Source organism: Echeneis naucrates, chromosome 14 (assembly GCF_900963305.1).
Source record: "Echeneis naucrates chromosome 14, fEcheNa1.1, whole genome shotgun sequence".
Lineage (NCBI taxonomy): Eukaryota > Metazoa > Chordata > Actinopteri > Carangiformes > Echeneidae > Echeneis > Echeneis naucrates.
Genome location: NC_042524.1, coordinates 9,853,348 through 9,872,938, shown reverse-complemented (window position 1 = coordinate 9,872,938; position 19,591 = coordinate 9,853,348). Strand labels below are relative to the sequence as shown.

At 40.1% G+C, this 19,591-nt stretch overlaps 1 protein-coding gene across 1 annotated transcript; it reads left to right on the top strand.

The window, feature by feature from the left end:
- The first annotated feature begins 1,182 nt into the window (after window positions 1–1,182).
- Window positions 1,183–11,920, top strand: macroh2a1 (macroH2A.1 histone). The gene is made up of 4 exons (XM_029518682.1): window positions 1,183–2,443; window positions 5,921–6,010; window positions 8,978–9,152; window positions 10,340–11,920. The coding sequence occupies exons 1-4, from the start codon at window positions 2,149–2,151 to the stop codon at window positions 10,503–10,505; spliced, it is 726 nt and encodes a 241-aa protein (XP_029374542.1). The 5' UTR covers window positions 1,183–2,148; the 3' UTR covers window positions 10,506–11,920.
- Window positions 11,921–19,591: the final 7,671 nt, after the last annotated feature.

Sequence of the window (19,591 nt, the reverse complement as noted above, 5' to 3'; positions counted from 1 at the left end):
CCTAAGTTGTGAGTATCATCACAATGTTGTGTTTTGTAGGATTGAAGAATGAAATGTGTTAGAAGCTAAAAAAGCTAATGAAACGTCAAACTAAATCCCCTTTGCAGAAAAACTAATTTCTCCAGATGTCGTCATTTCGGCTCAGCTATAGATGGTACTGCTGGTACTGCATGCTCTGTTTTACCATGGATATGTTGATACTAATATTTATTAGAAATTAACATTAACTGACACAGTAGCGAACACATTTGTTAAAAGTAAAGTAAAGAAGGAAGTCTGTCCACCCAAATCATTCAGCTGCCGACCATTACTGTTCATCTTTAATCTGTTCATCAGACAGGTCCTGGGGATAATTTCATATGGACACATACAACCATGAAGCAGTAATTCAGTTTTTTTGTTTTTGTTTTTTTCAGGAGGGCAGCTGTTTATGGTTTTCAATAACCTGTAACAATAGGGGTAAAAAGAGATCTGGCTACATGTTTTGATAATAAATACAGTAATTTAGTAAGAAAAAACAATGTGCTCAAAACTGTCTCTGGAAATATGAAAATATATTTAAAAAAATTAATAGCCTTTTCACAATGATTTGAATTATAGCCTGAAGTAATTGAAACTGAGCTTAAAGCTGATTTTCTTCCCCTAACAGGAATTGTCTGCTGCTGTTTCTTCATTAGTAAAAAAAAGCTAAATCGTGTAGCTGACCACATATTACAGCAGCTGCTGAAATCAATTGATGATAATTAATCAAATGGAAACTGTTAACCTCCCACTGATTAAGATAATGAACCCATGAATAGAAAAGAAAGTCTGTTTCTCGTTTATAGACTTAATTATTGTAACTGTGCTTTTCCTGCTTGAGCATTTCCCTTGGTGTTTTGTTCAATCTCAGTCACAACCATTTCTGTTGTCACTATTTTCTGTCATTACATCTGTTTGAGATGGTCTGGGTCTTTACAGTCAAGTCTTCAGTTTAAATCCTTGATGATCAAGTATGCTGTTTCTAAAACGAATTAATACCTAATGACTCTGAAGCTAAAGGCGCTAACAGGATGTAGCCTGGCCATTTGAAATTCTTAACATTTAGAGGGATACCTTGACATTTTTACTTTTTATTAATTCCTTCATTCATCTTCTACTCCTTATCTGTTTCCGGGTCAGGGGGTTCTGGAGCCAATCCCAGCTCACATTAGGTGAGGATGGGGTAACCCCTGGACAGGTCACACGGGGAGAACAGGCAAACTGTGCACAGAAAGGCCCCAGGACGGGAATCCAACCTGTGACCTTTTTGTTGTGGGGCAACCACTATACTGTTGTGCTGCCCATTTTCAATCTTAGTTTTTAAATATTTTTTATTTACTGCATCAACTGACTGGTATTGACTAACAGTAACTGTTTATCATCCTTAGCTGTAAAACTGAAACTGTGGACATGAGATCAAAGAAAAAAAACAAAAAAATAAGCATAAATATGGACTACCTATGGATTTTCAAGCTCAATTGTCTTGGTTGTCCTGCCCTGCAAAGGCAATGCACGTCAGAACTAAGGGGTATCTACTCAGACCCACTAAACAACCCCTTGAATCCAGGTGCCACTTCATGTAAGAAGAGTGGGTGGGTAAAATTACATAAACAATTTACCAATATATTTTCACCATTGTATCTGAAGGCCTGTTGCCATCTTTTAAATGTGGTTAGCTGTTGTATTTGAAAGTGCTCTTCCACAGGTCCCACTGAAGGTTACTAAATGCTGGTAATTTCCTTTCAATCAGAGTAGGTTCATTGAAAAAATAAAATTAAATTTATATGAAATAACTACGCAATTTTCTTCACTCCTGTTTAAACTCTACTTATGATTAGTTGGCTGTTGGTTTATATTTCAAGTTCAAGTCTGGCTTTTTTGTAATTTCCACACGTATAGTATGCATGCTATGCACACAGGGAAACATGTTATTCTTCACTGACCGTGACACAGGAAACTATTAAACACAGTGGCAAAACCACTCTGAACTAAAACAAAAACCATGGACTAAATATGAACACACACAAGCACTCTTCAAGGGGCAGCAATAGCTTGGAAAAACGCACAAGATCTTGTTTGTAACCAAGACAGTATACAGAATAAAACGCTGCAGACTATATTTTGGATATGCGCAATATGCAGGATATTTTTTTGGGTCAAATTTTGAAAATCATAAAAAAACGTCAAGGTATCCCTTCAAGCTGCGGTGTGAATCTGGTTTTAATGGCATTGCTTCCTCCCTTCTTCCTTCTTGCTATCCCTCCTCCTTGGCATGCCTCACCCTCCCTCACCCTTCCTCCGTCCCCTGGCTCCCCTTTGCAGCTCAACCTTATCCACAGCGAGGTCAGTAACTTGGCTGGCTTTGACGTGGAGGGGGTCATCAACCCCACCAATGCTGAACTTGAACTTAAAGATGATCTAGGTGAGCTCCCCCGCCCTTCCCCATCCAACCCTTTCTGATCCTGGAGGGGGTTTGATATTGGAAAAAAATCCTTGAATGTTCAAGAGCTTTACAATTCCTCCCAAGTAAAGTTCTCAGACATGAAAAGGATTTGTCGTACGGAGGTCAGAGGCTGGTTGACTGGTCTCACCAACAGATATGTTCATTCACACTGTGGACGGCTTGGTTGATGTAACTCTGAGGATGCAAGAAGAGACACTTTTCAGGGTTCTACTTCATGTGTTTTAATTTGATATCTGAAAAGCAGCTGAATTTCAGAAAAGTCCAATGTGAAAATATACCCTGCCACTGTAATTATTGTTCTGTATGTGTGGTGGTGGCTATTTCCTTGCTGACCTGTGATACTTAACCTGCCTGTCTAGTGTTTACGCTGCTTTTTATCCCATGAGACAGCCTCTTTGCTGAGCTTGCTGTCGGAGAACTCCCCTCTACTTTAATCCATGAAGCATTAAAAAAACAATTGGACACTTGGGAACATGAAATTAAATGGGCGAAAATCATTTTAAACCAATCTGCTTCAGGTATAAAATAATCCTGATACTCAGAGTTTGAATTAGCCTTAGGTTTTATGCAGCCACACAACTATAATAGACAAGTTGTATTTTTCTCGCAGTGAAACATAATTACACAAAATTAATAAAATAAAAAGACTTCCTTCACAGTGTGAATACATGATCCTGTGTGACTTTTAGTTAATTCACCCTGATATTTCTGCTCTTTGCAGAACTGAGATACTATTCAGATGAGAAAACCAAAAAAATTTTGTGGATACATTCAAGGATTTTATCAAAACTCCTCAAAGCAGTAATTCTGCTTGCTACTCGCATTGCGTAGATGTTTTGAGGTCCATTCCAGGTTGTCCTCCTTTCAGATGGCTGCAAGGCCTTTATAATGCCTTGACTATAATTTCAGGAACATTATTGCAGTGAAATACAACACTGATTCCCAGGAGAAACAAAAAACGTGAGCTGCTGTTACTTGCTCACTGCAGCCTGGCTGGAAGGTTGTACACCTGGATAATGATCTTAAATATTTTTGCTCAGTTTGTTGAGCCTAGAAATCAGGACCACACAATTAGTCAGAAAACCTTTCAAACTGCTTACTGTCTTAGCAATATAAAACTTTTATTATTTTTCAAAAATGCTCTCCTGCATGTGGACCTGTGAGCATGGGAATATAAACTATACATGTAGGCTAATTAAATGTAGTTTGCTGTATGTGTTATTTCAGTAAATCAGACTAAATGTGCAGTCCTGCTTCCTATTTTCATAGGTTGGCCCACTGTGTCTTCAGTGGTTTCCTTGTTTCCTTCGATGTCCTCAGGCAATAAGGAGTGTGTTCATCTTTTGTCTCTTTCTTTTTCTCTTTTGTTTTTTCTTACTCTTTGTTCCATCATGTTGCTCCTGATCACTCACTGTGTTTTTACCACCATGTTGTCTGCCTGTTGTTGTTGTTGTTTGTAGTTGCAAGTTGTCCAAGCCGACATTTCCATCGTGGAGAGCGACGCTGTCGTTCACCCGACCAACTCCTCCCTCTATTCAGGTGGTGAAGTAGGTAAAGGAACTATTGACACCACCGAGACCACGACTGCCTGTGTGCTCTCTCTTTTCATTTTCTCGATAGTCTTCACCACAGTCTGTGGACAAACGTAACAGCAGCAGCACGTTATATAGTTTGCATTGTAATTTGTTTGGCTAGTGCTCTGCTCCGAAGACAAACCACAGCCCCCAACATCTCCCTGCTTTTCCTACTCTAAATGGTGAAATGATTAGTTTAAACAGTGACTGCATCCACGGGTGAAAATGACTCAGACTCTTAAATGTGCAAGCAGGGACTGTTTGACTGATGGAGTGCAATTGGGCATTATGCTTTCAATAAAGCTAACACAGAAGAAGAAATTAAATTTCAACATTTTGAAAATGGTCATTTCATTTTGGTGTTGAAAAAGGCTGACAACTCAGAACTGGGGTTGATTTCTCAAAGCAGGATTAATGAAGGTAGCTGGAGATAACGTGGAGTATTACACTGTGTTTTTGTCTTAGCAGAACCTGAAACCACATGTCTCCAATAATGAAGCCATTCACATTGTTTTAATAGAGTGGTGTTAGTCTTATCAGCCAATAACTCACTGTTTCTGCTTCATGGGACCAGACCTTGTGCCGTCACTGTCATATAATTTGCAAAAGGGAAAAAAAAACAAAACAATCAGACCGCACTTCGCGTCTTAGCATAATTTTGTCTGTTGGAATAGTCCTGTACTGACCAATGGTGCCAGCATCTTTACAGCTAATGCCACTGAACAACATTAGTATAGTACTTCAGTACAGTGCGTTACCTTTAATAGTCCATAATAATAACTCCAGCCAGTCACAGAAAAGACACACACAGCTGTATATTTCTGTGCGTGATCCTGAAATTGCTGCTTGGTGCTTTTTCCACTTGACTGAAATGTGGACAATCTCCTGTAACCTCTGTCCCCTCAACTGTGCTGTCAGTCCAGCTTGTTAGAGAGAAACTACCAAGCCTTTCATTTGTTAAGTTTCTGAAGCTACTGAGGGATGAGGATCATTGGTCATTTCTATGGATGAGTTAATGTGTGTTAAATTATTTTTCCAAGGCTAAAAAGACCATTATTCCAAATCTTGCTTGCTTTGATTGGCTGCTGCATAAATTGAAGAGCTTTTCTCACTTAATTTTCGTTAAAAGGATGACATTGACTTATTTTCTCTCCTGCCTGTTTTTAATGATATTGCAGCCAGAACATTTATTTATCTAGCTCTGGTGAATCACCTCTATCTATTGGTTTCCTTCATGCCTTCTCACTTTAGCTCTGAATGAATCCAAAATATTGTGACTGATCTGGATTGACTTCAATTAGTAATAAGTAGGAGAGAAAAAGTTTCCCATTGGCTTCATAATTTTGTCCTCACAGGAGGAATTCAGATGGTTTCTTGGACTGTTTAACCTGAAATGTGTGCACAAACAAGGTAAACAGAGCTGCTACATTTTCCTCAACAGCATGCTGCTGGTCCTTTTCTTTTTCTTCAACAACCTCTTTAATTGCTGAGTGAAAGAAAATAGCCCCAGTCCACTGCAGATAAGCCAGTGTGTGTGGACAGAGGGAAGTAATTATGGACTTGGGCTTTAATGCGTTAGTGTTACTGACTCAGAATGAGTCATTTGGAAAATAGTAGCACTTAGTTGTGAGACTTCTCCTGAGGCTCACAAAGTAACAGAGACTCAGTGTGTTGCCTGAGCACAGAGATTCAGGGAAAGGCCAGGTGAGAAGATTGACAGCATTGTTGTCTGCCTGCCTACCTGCCCGTCCGTCCGTCTTGGCCTCTCTGTCTGCATGTCATCTCCTCTCCTGCTCTCCGTGTGTCTGTCTTTCTGCTACACCTGAGGACGTGTTCATCCCACTGCTCTCTCCACTTACAGGCTCTGCTCTGGAAAAGAAAGGAGGAAAGGAGTTCACTGAGGCGCTGGCGGAGCTGAGGAAGAAAAACGGCCCTCTGGAGGTGGCTGGTGGTAAGTGTTCAAAGCATGACTGTCATATTGGAGGAAAACCTGCGGCTGAGACTGCGGCTCCTTTCATTCATCCTCTACCACTTATCCATTTCCGGGTCCTAGGGGGTTCTGTAGTACAATCCCAGCTCACAATGGGCAAGGGTGGGGTTTCAATTCATGTTGAAATGAGCGACAACAACATTCAGTTTTAAATGTGACTTCAGTTATTTTCAGTTCTTGTTCCTGTCATCCTGACAACACCACATAACCAGTACAAGGATAAACCCGTTCACACCACAAAAAGCAGTGCAGTTTTTTTAACAGGCACTACTGATGTTTCATGGTTACATTTCTTCCAGTGTCCTCACTGAAAGGGTCAGGAAGTGCTTGTTGAGCCACCCAGGCACCTCCCAGGTCTCATGACAATGATCTCAGAGTGTCCTGTAAATCTCACACATCAGGCATCAGAGCCTTTAGGCGTCAGCTTCCACATTCAGGGAAAGATGTCTGTTTGTCACTGAGACAAGGACTTCTTCTAATGTGCCACACTTAACATTTGAATATTTTGGTGAGGAAAATGATTAAGACATTCAGTACTGGCGTGTAGTTATGAGTTGTTAGGGAAGTCTAAAACTGTCCATGGCCATCATTCTTCAGAGAGCCACATTGTTTGAGCCCTTGCTGAGTACTTTATCTTCAGCCCATTTATCGCCACTTCTTCTTTTTGCCCCTGTCTTCCTCTTTCACCGTGAGCCTCCCTTATGTTTCATTTCTCACAATCACTTTTTGAAATCCTCACCTCTCTTACATTCTGCCAAGTTAGCTCTGCATCATAATCCCGGTCTTTATGTAGCGCTCATAAATGGGTTACCCAAGGACCGAATACCAAGCCAGCACAGCCTGTCATTGATTCTGGGGATCTGCATCAGCCAAACAGTCACCATGACCAGAACAGCCATCAAGCAAGTTCTATAAGATGTGAAATGAGTTTTGAAATAATGTTTTTCATCTAGTTAAAAGGGTTATCCAGATAAGACAAATCGAGCCAAAAAAACAAACAAAACTATTCTGATAAACAAGATAACCATTAAAGCTCATTTGGACACAAGGATGACAGCTCTGGTGGCGTTGCCTCTTAGTAATGATGTAACATAGCTGATCCCTCAAACGTCAGCTCTGTTGGTTGAATATGAAAAATAATGAAAGTTGAGCCTGACAAGAAAGCTCAGTGCAGATTTAATATTCAGTGAAGAGATTCAGGTGGTTTTCCCTCAAAAATTTCAGCTGCCATCCAGATTTGTGATTCAGAAATGTTTTGGGTTTTTTGTTTTTTTTTTTAACTGATAATATTAAGGTGATAAAGGATTGAATGTGAGTGGGTCCTTGGGGCACAGCGGAAAACTGTGATCTAGAAAAATATTGGGAGAAAAAAAAAAAACAAAGAAATTGGAAAAAAAGGGAAACAAACATTAAGCCTAGATGTGGTTGATATCATGAGCACTGTGACATGTATTGACTCACATGTGCAGGACAGATCCACCACAGCCGTGGTATCTCCTCCGCAGTGAAGCATCCTCAACAGTTCTATGAAAGACACCCCATCTATCAAAGGGCTGTGATGACATGATACCAGAGGAAGTCTTGTCACAAGAAGTAACAAATTGTAGCTTTTGATATCCTAGCATTCAATTTATGCTGCACACAAGAAATAACTACTTCTTTTTTTTTTTTTTTTTTGCAACAACATGCTCTATTTGTTTCGTAATTTGTACTGGCCAAAAGAAACTGGTCATTAGAATGAGCTTTTATAACCACAAGTGAGGAAAAAAGAGAATCTCAGGGGCCCCAAACCACTTCAAAGTACTCTCAGATAGTTTGATGGACAAGCGACAGGCCATGTGCCGTTAACCAACCCAAACCATAAAACAAGTTGAACCTTGCAAGCAGACATAAAACTGTAATCATCATCATCATCATCATCATCATCATCATCCTCCTCCTCCTCCTCAAACTTTCAACTCACAACCAGATCACACATGCAGCATGACTGGCTCTCGCCACACTGTCTGAAATATCTCCATCCTCTGCTTGCCATCTGGAAATCAGCTCATCCTCACCGTTAACTTGGGTCCAGTCTCATGTTCACTGTGGGCTAATAAACTATGACTGGAGACTTTCTCACTTCACAGCGTCATGGGGGCTTTGGCTGAATTATACTGTCTGCAGCTGCTGGTTTGATAGAAGACTACACTAAATGTTTCACCTCTGGAGAACAGACTCCTCTCTTGTCTTCTCTGCATTTGCCTTCCCTTCTTCTTCCTCCCCTCCTTTTCTTTCCTCCTCTCCAACTGTCTGGAGGAGTGATTTCTCTAGCCCACCTCACTGTAATACCCTGGGCAAACCATTTTAAACTCTTGGAGATTTGCTGCACACATTTTCCACAAAGCAAAAAATGTTCTTTTAGCATTTCAGGGCTCCAAACTCAACTTTTGGGTTTTCACCTCTGTCAGAGCTTGTTAGGGAAGCTGATTTTGACTGTGGATGATGGATGTGACATTACAAAATCCAGCAGCTTGCCAAAGGTGAACAAGTTCACTCTGACTCAATAGGACTAGCTCAGGTTTTGCTGTAGTACAATGTCAAGTTGTCTTATACAACGATTCACCAATATTTCAGGTGGCAGCTGTGGATGGCCACAATTTTCGCTCTTCTTTATTCATCATTTTCAATATTCAGTGTTCAAACCATCATGTTAATATTTATCCAGTATCCAGTCACTTTGCATTCTGTCAAATTGTAAATTTGAATTTGATTTTAATCATTAATTCTCATTAAAGGAATATGCACAATCAGCATGTTTTCTTGATACAAAGTGTTGTTGTAAGTAGAATGCTGATAATCATATTTTCTTTGTCCCTACAGCTTCCTTTCATCTTCTCTGCTCACTTTACTAAGCATTCTCCCTCCTCATGTCTCTCTGTTCCTCAGCTGTGTTGAGTGCAGGCTTTGGTCTGCCTGCAAAATATGTCATCCACTGTAACAGCCCAGGCTGGGGCTCCGACAAGTGTGAGGAGCTGCTGGACAAAACGGTGAAGAACTGCCTTGCTCTGGCTGACGAGAAGAAACTCAAATCTGTGGCCTTCCCCTCCATCGGTAGCGGAAGGTATTAAAACAAGTCAAAAAAACAAACACACACATTTGATATATATTATTGTACGTAATTGCTTTTCAAAAATTTTTGTCCTGATTTAGTCCTGATTAATTCTTTGAAGAAACACAACCTCACCTTAAACTATCTCACTATACACAACAACAACAAATGGTACAGTAAAGTTATCCTCTGTACAGCACTCACACTGACGCCAAAACTCAGACCAAAACTGGAAATGATTTCCATGGACGTGCTGGAAAGCAGGAAACTGTGCCTGAAGTCACATGTCTTCAGACATGTCATGAAAACATTAACAACTATTAATGTAGCTAACATGATAATACTGATCGTCCATGATCAGTAATAGCAGGTTGTGCTCATTTGTCTCTCTGTACAAAATGTGAGCTTAGCATGATTTCCGAACTACCCACATAAACACCTGCACTCTGAGCAGGAAAGACTTACATAAATGCGCCACGTGTGAAAACATGACATCACTACTGGAGTCATTTTGTCCGTCACTTTGGTACAAGCTGAAATATCCCACATATCAGGTGGATTGCTTTGACGTTCTTGGCGCCCAGATGATTTACCTTCATGGTGAACGTCTTGACTTTTCCTCCAGCTCCACTGTGAGCTTAATGGCTCCTCAGGATAGATTGGAATACCTTTCAGACTCTTTATCTTGCATCATTAACAGGCAAAAATGTCTCAAGTTTATGACCACAGTCCTGTAATAGTAATGTAAACTCTTTTGCTAACAAGCAAATGTTAGTTTACGAGCACTCCAGGACAGTAAACATTATACCTGCTAAGTTGACTGGTGTGTAGTATTTAGCTTAACCATTGCTCTGCCTAAGTGCTACCTCAAGGCGCCGCCAGCACTGTTGTAAACAAATTTTTTAAATCACTCATCTTCCTAATCACCCTGAGCCCTAACAGAGGTTTTGCTGTTCCCTTGTATAAACAGCTTTAATGATGGCGTTCACAGTCCTCATGGACATTAAAAAAATATAATGTTAGGTCGACTTAAATACTGAGACGGGAAGTTAAAGTAGAAAAAGAGGCGTGTAGGGTTGGCTGAGTCTGAACATTTGACCATTAGAGTGACTGAGATCTTCTCACACACTCGTTCTTATACATTTAGCCTATCTGGTCCTCCAAATTCATCTTTGACCAAGTGTGTTTCCGTCTTTCAGGAATGGTTTTCCAAAGCAGACAGCGGCCCAGCTTATCCTCAAGGCCATATCCAGCTACTTTGTGGCAACCATGTCTTCCACCATCAAGACAGTCTACTTTGTGCTGTTTGACAGCGAGAGCATCGGGATCTACGTGCAGGAAATGGCCAAGCTGGAGACAAGCTAAAAGAGTTTGGCTTTACTCTCCACCTTGTTCCGTTTTTCCCCACCCCGTCTTTTCCTGCAAGGAAATAGGAAGATGTTTACTAGTGATTTGTTAAATATGAAGCAAAGAAGAAAAGAAGATTCTTTCTAAAGGCCAGGAACTTGTTTTTGCATAATTGTTTTCCTAAATCGTTTTTAATTTCTTGTTTACCTGTCTCCGCTGGCGTTTAAACGTAGTGCACTGGTCGTTATACAGTCTTTTAATACAAACAGCGGCACACAAAACAGATTGAACAAGTGAGAGGACTCACTTTAAAAAATTTAATTTTCATTATTAAAAAAAAACAAGATGTTATGAGAGATAGCTACACCTCAATTACAGGCTTCTGGAGAAGTCCGGTGAATACGGGTTAATGCATGAAATGGCAGTAAAGATAAAGACAGCTCTTCTCATTCTTTTCAGCTCAATAACACAAGACACTTAATTGTATGTATTTTTGGTATCAGTACTGTATACTGAAAAGGTTAGGCATCAAGGAAAGTTGGGTTTGCTCTTCTTTGGTCTTCAGGAGACTAATATAAAAAGATTTATGGAATGATTTTTTTTTTTTCTTTTCTTTTCTTTTTGTGTTGTGTGTTGCATATTCCTCTTTTTGCCTTTGTTCACACGGGCAAAAATGTTTTCTTAGTGTGCTGCAGAGACCTTGAATTTCCCCCCAAAAAAAGTTAATTGGGAAAAAAACAAAACAAACCAAATTCTAATGTAAATTCTGATGTTGTATACTCCTGGTTCTCGTGCCACGAATTTCTATTATCGACTCAGCACCTACTGTTGTCATTTAAAATGAAATCAGATGGTGATGTAAAATGACAAAATTGGAGACTGAAGGTTTTTGCAGGGCACATGGTTTATATTGTGTGTTCCTATCAGTGTTTATATAGATGGAGTATTTGTGAAATGTTATGGCAAGATATTGGACTGTAACATAGACTAGATTTTTATTTTCTATTTTAATTTCCACACTGACTCTAAAAGGCTGAGATCATTTTGATAGGGAAAAAAAATCAAGAGATTGTTTTTGTGTGTGTTTCGTCTTTGTTAAGCCATCAAACAAAAGTGCTCATTTTGGTTGGAGTTAAAGGTTCTCTGCTGTTTGTTTCTCCTTCATTTGACTGCCACTAGATGGCTCTCTGTAATCGAGAATCGGATTTTTTCCTCTCAGCCATTTTCTTTGCAGCAGCAGGCTTCCTCACACAGACACTGGGCGATTTGGGTTGGATTTGAATTGAGGTTGAAGGACACATCGAAGGAACCCGACTGCTGTGCTGCATTTTGACTTTTCAACAGTCTAACTTTCTTATGAAAAAAAAAAAAGTTAAATGCTTTCTAAAGAATTACTACAATTGATGATTCTACAAAAGGTCTGTACACACTCCGGTAATAAAATACCTTTAAAAAAAATAATGATGGCTTTGTTTTGTGTTTCATTGAGACCTTTTAAATGCTGCCAGCAACTGAGAGCTTCAAAAAGAAGTGTGTGTGTGTCCTGAATGCAATATTGACTCATCTTCCACTATATTAAAGTGAGCACGGAGTGAAGTGTGGCAGAGCAAAAGGCAGATGGACAGCATGCTACATATTAAAATGGTATCAGGAATCCCAGCTCACTCTCCAGTATGAGTTTCTGTGCTACAATCAGGACCAAATAGACTCAGTCAGGACAAATGGGTTTTGAAGGGAGGACGTTTCGATGCAGTATTATTAAAATTTCGTACTTTAGAGTCACGCTTTTATCATTCCAAGGACAAGTTCAGTGGTTTTAAGCCAATTGAATTTTTGCCACTTTGCATACAACCTCTTGACACATGGTTCTAATAATTGTAATTATCAATCTCATAACTTAAATTAAAATAAACAGGACAAAAATATAATAGAAAATTATAAAAGACAACAAAGCTGATTTAAGTCCAAAACTTAATTTTAGCTCTGTTTTTAGTCTCCACCAGCCCCTGAGGAATACAGCAGGCTCATTACAACAAGCAGCCTTATTCACATACATCTGTGACAGCTGTGTTTGTCAAGTAGGGTCAGTTGCATAAAGTAAAAATTACTGCTCGTGAGTCATTTCTTATCATTTGGAAGTGACAGATGAGTAAAACTTGTGCTCTCACAATGATCAGAGAATGTTCTGCTAATGAACTTTGAGAACTATGTATCAAACATGGAGTGTTTCTCTGCTGTTGCTGTTCGTGCACAAACACAGACGATTCATTATGAACTTTTAAAGGCCAAACCCACGGTGGTCCCCAAATATGGTACACTGGGTCTGCTTTGAATCTAACTGTTGAGATCATGAACTGACCCGTTAAATCTTGGGTTAACACTCAAAAGGGGAATAATAAATATTTATTTTCAGTTCGGTCTTTCAAATATTCCTTTTGGTGATGAGAACAGGGAACTGTTTGTGCAGATGAAATCAGGTGATCAATGAACAAACTGTGATTTATTCCAAACTTTTATGGACATGACTGCATCTGAAATGTTGGTCATAATGCAAACAGTAAGTTCAATGGTTTCTCATTTTCTCTTACAAATATATTAGGCCAACCCACGACTTATTTCACCATCATGTGTAACAGCGGCGTGGGAAGTCAAGTGTTTAGCTCACATGCCATGGTGTAGCAACAGCCTGGGTTCGACTCCAACCAAGTGACGGGTGCTGCAGGTCACTTCCCCACTTCCTGTGTCAATGAAGACGTTAAAAATCCTCTCTACTTCTTTTCTGGTCTTATTGGATTACACTTTGCGATTTTGGCACATCTCAGTAATTACAATGCGTAACCAACAGAAATAATTAGCAAAACTGAAACAAAGAAGAGACCAAAGCCGATCTAAACTGGAGTTCTCCTTTGAAAAGTAAATGCCGTGTTTAATACGTAAAGTGCGTGGCAGTTCAGGCGGCAGTAGGCCCGCCTGGACATCATACAACGCCCAAGCCTTGCTCCATGCCTGGGGCTACATGCTAGCAGGGTACACGGGAGACCACAGAGTCAGAGGGGGGTCAGTTTCCCAGCCATCCAGGGAGGCCAGGACCTGAGACCTCCTCTGAGGGCGCCCATCTGACGCCTAATCCCCAGGAAATACAGGCAGGTTTCACCCCTCTCCCACCCTCTTTCAACCCCTCCCATTGCTTTCCCTCCATCCCATCATCCATCCCGCCATCCTTCTCAGCCTCTCCTCGCAGGCAGAAAAGCCCCGTAAATTCAAAGCATCTGTACGGGCAAGGGCCAATCCGAGGGCCGCCTTTCCCAGAGCCCGCGCAGATGAAATTTTTTTCTTTGCACGAAAAAATTGCAGGGGGAGGGGGAGAAAAAACAGAAAATAAAATAAAGCAAACAGTTGTGGAAGATCAAGGGAGAAGAGGAGATGAGGGGTAAGGAGCTGGTCATCAGAGATCTGACTCACTTTCCAGTGTGTTCATAAGAAGAATGTAATATTATCTCCTTTATGGCCGAGAGTCCCGACTGGAGCCTGATAAAAAGAAAACAGTCTGTTTCTAAGTGCTACTGGTTTCGGACATAGACTACTCCAGCACAAGTGTCGGTGCTGAGCTCAACGCTGAACCCAGTGGATAGCGGTCGGAGGCTAACCGTCCTCGTGTACTTCTTATAGTTAAGCACTCTCATTACCTTAAAATATAGCCATCTAAAAGTAACATAGAAGAATTAATTACTCAGAAATACCATTAATAATGACATGTGCAGGCCCGTGTGGAGCATAATAGCGCAAATCCTTTCATTTGACTTTAATTCTAAGGGATTAATATATCTGCCAACAAAACATGCCATCAAAGACAGAATGAAAATTGAGGCTATGGGAAAAACCAAGATACATACAACAAAACTAAAGAAGAAATCTGCTGCACACTTCACATCAGAGCATATCCAGTGAAAGTGTACACCATCTTTTCTTTTTCTCTGTTGCTTTTCACAGGAAACTTTTGTATTTGATATACAACTAATTTACATCTTGTAATGTTTGGCATTGCCAATAAATCATGCTAAATGTGCAACAAATAATGTAAATGACACTAAACCACTGAAACGCCACTGCCAATAGCACCTCACAACAGGATGATAACGTGTCTTCTCAAAAATACTCATTTATTTTTGTTTTTCTGATCAAGATTTCCCAACCCTTCGTAGCTTTTCCTTTACCATTCACATTTCATCATTGCATGCTGACAGTCAGTAAGTTTTGTAGAACTGGGAAACACCTCACATCTCCTTTAACCTACAATGATCCCAAAAGTCCCAGGACCTTACTTTGAGAAACCTGGACCTCAGACTACTCCTTGTGTCAGAATAAGTTAATAAAAACTTCCTAATCCTTCAGCGGTGACTCTGGTTTTCAAGGCGAGCAGGAAATAAAGCCTCTGTGAAGTATATTTGTGAGCGTGGTTAGCGTTTTGTGCCTCTCAGCAACAGTTTAACAGTAGCCTTTGGTTATCTTCGGTCAGAGCTTGTTTTCATGTGGTCAAGGACAAAGTCAAAAGGAGAAATTTGATAATTTCCAAGAACTCAAGTGATGGATTTACACATGTGGGGAAAAAATATTCGACCTGACCCCATGTGAACCAAATCAGTTATTTTAGGAAACCTTGGACCCAGTTCAACCAAAATGAGTCATCTGCAGTATAGTTTTGAATTTCTTTAGGGTCCATGTTGAGCCTGAATTTGCCACATGAGGACAGGTCAGATTGTTTTGAGCATTAAAACAGAGAAAAACCATCAACCTCTATTGGCTAAGACGCTTCTATTTCACCTCCTCTGTCTCATATTTCTCCTTCCTCATGTACACAACTGCCTCCCAATATGGCGTCATGGGTGAATCCCGTCCCTGTTAAAATGGAACTGCCGTTTCCATTAGATTTTCAAAAGAAACTGGGCTTGTAATAAGAAGGAAATTCATCTTTCCTCTTCTTTAGACCACATTTGAATTGGTTTTTGTAACATTGCAAAGGTTCTCCAACACGTGAAGAGGCCAGTGTACTGGAGCTTTTCTGGGCAATGTGTCATAAATAAATCTAATAAATGAACAAAGCTCGTCAGTTGATTTCTCCTCAATAGTAAATGTGAATTTGTGTCAACATCTGTGTCTTCCAGATGTTGAAATGCGACTGCAATCTGTTGCAGTGCATTTCAACAAAATCTGGAACATTTTGTCCTCTGTTTTCCAACCCTATCACGAGACACGATGCTGATTTTGGCTGATTTTGCAAAACCACAATCATGTCCAATTATACTTTTTTTTTTTCTTACTTTCAATGCCAGCCTCTTTAAACACCCTGAAAAGATAGTTTAACCAGATTCTTAGGTGAGAGGTTTCTACATCAGCAAACTATTCTCTGTCAATTTGAACAGTTTCAGGGTTTGAGTCATAACTTACTGCTGCAATCGCTTAACATTGCTCTTTATATGTCGTTTAGTCCTCAGAAGTGCTGCAGGAATAAAAACTACTATTATCATCAATTTGAAGTTTAAGCTGCATTGTTGCTCATTCCTTTGATAATGTTTAATTTTTCAGCTAAAACACTTTAAGGTCTCGGGTCCTATAAATCATCTACTTTTACAGTTGTTTCGGTTAGTTCATTAAAATAAAGGCTATAATGATATTTGTCATAATAACAGTGTATAAAATGACATTGTAATGAGAGAGAAGCCACTTGTACAGGTTTTACTGAGTTTTATAATGAGTTTCAGTCCATTACTTATCTGTCTGGGTTTGGGGGATGGGGGGGTGGAAGAAGGTTGCCACAACTTGTTTCTGCTACACACAAGGTGACAAAGAAAAAAAAAACGATGAGGGAATCCTGGCAGTGGTTAAAACAAGCAAGAAAACAACACAATTTGTATGAGTCCTTTATGCTAGCCTTATCTCACCATGTGCGAACATACATTGCAATTATGCTGTAAAACCCATGTTATATTTAGTTTTTTAAATTCCACTAAAGTTTATCGTCGACTAAAGTCGAGGAAACCTAATTTTAGAAGTTTAAAAGGTCTGTAACAGGATATGAAAGTTACACACACATCCAACAACACAGCCATTTACTGTCGAGGACACACTACTTCATGTGTGACCCTGAATGTGACGTAATTATGTGAAGAGATGTCCAATATGGACACAACATCAGGGGAGGTTTTATAACCCATTCATAAGCCTGGCAGTGATGTTGTCACTTTGCCGCCTCGCTGAACGAAGAGCAGAGAGCATCCTGCCCACTGGATGGGCCTGAGCCATCCACCAAAGCATTCCTGGAGAGGCTGAGCTGGCATTTCAACAGGTCAGTAAAAATGAAGGAAGGCCGTACTCTCTCTGAGACGCTGTGTCCCTTAATCCCATGATTCACAACCATAAAACAAGGCTAGGGATATCCAACATTCAAAAACCACGGTGCGGCAGTGCCACCTGTTTTCACCACGACGCCCTCAGTCCTTGCTGAGAGCGTCTGTGTACGCTGCTTCAGAGTGTCAGGAGAGTAATTAGTCCAGACAAGGAAGGTTATAGCTGCTGATGCTCGCCTGTCGCCTCGAAAGGGTTAATTTGAATCCCGGGCAGGCCACATCACACTGTTGGGCCATTTAGTGCAGGAAACCTGATAGTTTGGTTCCTTTTGATGGCCTGATTCCCAGGCTTAGGAGAATAAATTAAATACAATCCCCACTGAGGCCTCAGCTGCAACGGCAGGGCATACTGATTTAGGATTTTCATCTGGCGAGCTTTTCCCTCCCCTCCTGCTCGACTCCTCCAGAGCCCCCATCCATCCACTCAAAGCCACCCCATCTCACTCCGGAAAATGTTGAATATGCTTTAAAAAAAAAAAAAGAAAAAAAAAAAAGGCTTTTCACAGGCAATAAGCAAACCTCAGAACAACAGTGAGTCACTGCAAGATATCAGAAGGGATGTGGGATGTAACTGCAGCTGTGAAAAGAGAATTCTAAAGACTGATGGAGATGTGTTACCCTGTTTAAGAGTCCGCCACACAAACCCTTCACTTCTGATCCCTGATGCCTGGCTGCAGTGTCGGGGGCTCTACCAGTCTTATGACCAAGGGAGGAAACAAGCCTGTAATGTGTGTTTAGACTGCTGATCTTTGAGTCTGTGTCGATTGCGTTCCGTGACTAATGGAAGTGCGTTTTAAAGTTGCTGTCGTCGTGCAGGTGAGACTGAAACAGTCGAAATTAAATGAAGGCTGTCAACTGAATTAGTTATTATTTTTCAGAAGATTGTGACACAACAACAAAAAAAAAAAAAAAAACTTCTTAAACATTGGTAGAGCATATCCATGCTTTATTAGACAACTACCTTATAACTATTGCAATCTAAAATAAAAAAATATAAAAACCAAAGCTAAGTCTAAAGCTAAGCAGGAATTCTAGTGTACATGCTTTAGCTCTGAGTTCAGTTTACACACAAGCTCTTCAACAGGCCGGGGATGTACTGAGTTGCTGCCTCTGCATTTCTGGAGCTTAAAATGTCTTAGTTACCAATTTTTACCAAGTCTTTTTCTGTCACATAGACATACCTTGGGAAAGAGTCACACTAAATCACCATTAAAAGCATAATCAGTCTTAAAGATAATAATAGATTTTAAATGATGATCCACTTGTCTGAGCCCATGTAAACAGACTGAAAACATAATTTATTTGCCAAAGACCAAGACGAGCAGCAATCTCCCACCACATCTCTGAATCATAACATCATTCCACTTTATTTTAAGCACAAAAAGTTCAAAACCTTTGAATGGTTACAAAACACACGTTTGACTATGTCCACTGAACAGTTCCTGAGTAATATTCTGTCAGTAACTATATCTTCACAAGCATGTTATCTTGGCCACCACTATTACCAAGATACTGAAAATCACCGCAAAAGGAAGTGGCTCTCTCACGTGGCTCCTCTTTGTGATTCAGCCTCAGAAGACGGGTGTATTTACAAACTCTTTCAAAATGTGGCTTTCCAATATTGTTCAAACTAGACAGGTTCAATAATGAATTTAAATGAGTCATTTGATGCAAATGTGATATCAGGAGGATAAAGATGATGTGCTATATTGCAAATGCTTTCTTTCTATCCTACTTTCTTCCCTTTGTTACTCCGTCTGTCAGCGTCAGCCAAACATGGCCTGTGTGTATAATTCGTTCCTGTGTGATTCGTGAGCAGCAGTGGGTGGTCGCTGTGATGTCTTCAGCTCCGCTTTGGTGAGCAGACAAACCAGAACAGAATTTCATTATAGTGGAATAAAGCAGAACCTGTTCTGTCCACCGAGGACAGTGAGACTTTGGCTCCAAGTTAAGAGCAAAGAATGCTGCTCCTGCATATCCGGTTTTTGTATCTTTTGACATACGTTAGAAGGTCTTACTTCAACAGAAGTGAACAGAGGCTTAGTCATCTGTCTGCTCAGTAATGGATTCACCAAAATAAACTTTACTTCACATTTCGATCTGATAACAACCTGAAGATCCTAAACTTTAACACTAGCTTAAACGTTAATACAACGTTAAGATAAATCTGGCACCTTCACTGAGCTTACTCAATAGCTGAACCTTTTGGTGTTCGTACATTCTACTAATGATTGTCCCATTCAGATGTGACCCAGTTCTTTATTCACATATCCAAAAAAAAAAAAGAGAAAGAAAAAAGATACAACTCCTTTGCCGGTTTTTGAAAAGGTTTAAAACTAATTTACTGGTGCTGTTTGGATGTAAGATGTGAAGTTCATTATGAGGGCGGTGCAACAGAGAAGGAAGTGGGGTCACTCAAATCAGGTTTCACTCTGGATAATCAAATTTCATAGCAATCAAAGCACTCCACCCTTCAGATTATGGGATGTCTTGTGAACGGGGGCTAAAGGTGGTGCTAGTTGTGAACTCAAAAGAGTTCATACTTTGGGAAGTACAAACACGGCTGGTAAATTTAACCTTCAAGACATGGTTGTGCACTACAGGAAACATTATCACATCACGAATCAACCTTTTTCATTTCATTTTTTTGGATATCGGGAGAATCAGTAAAAAGGTATCTAGTATAAAGACCCTGTGACA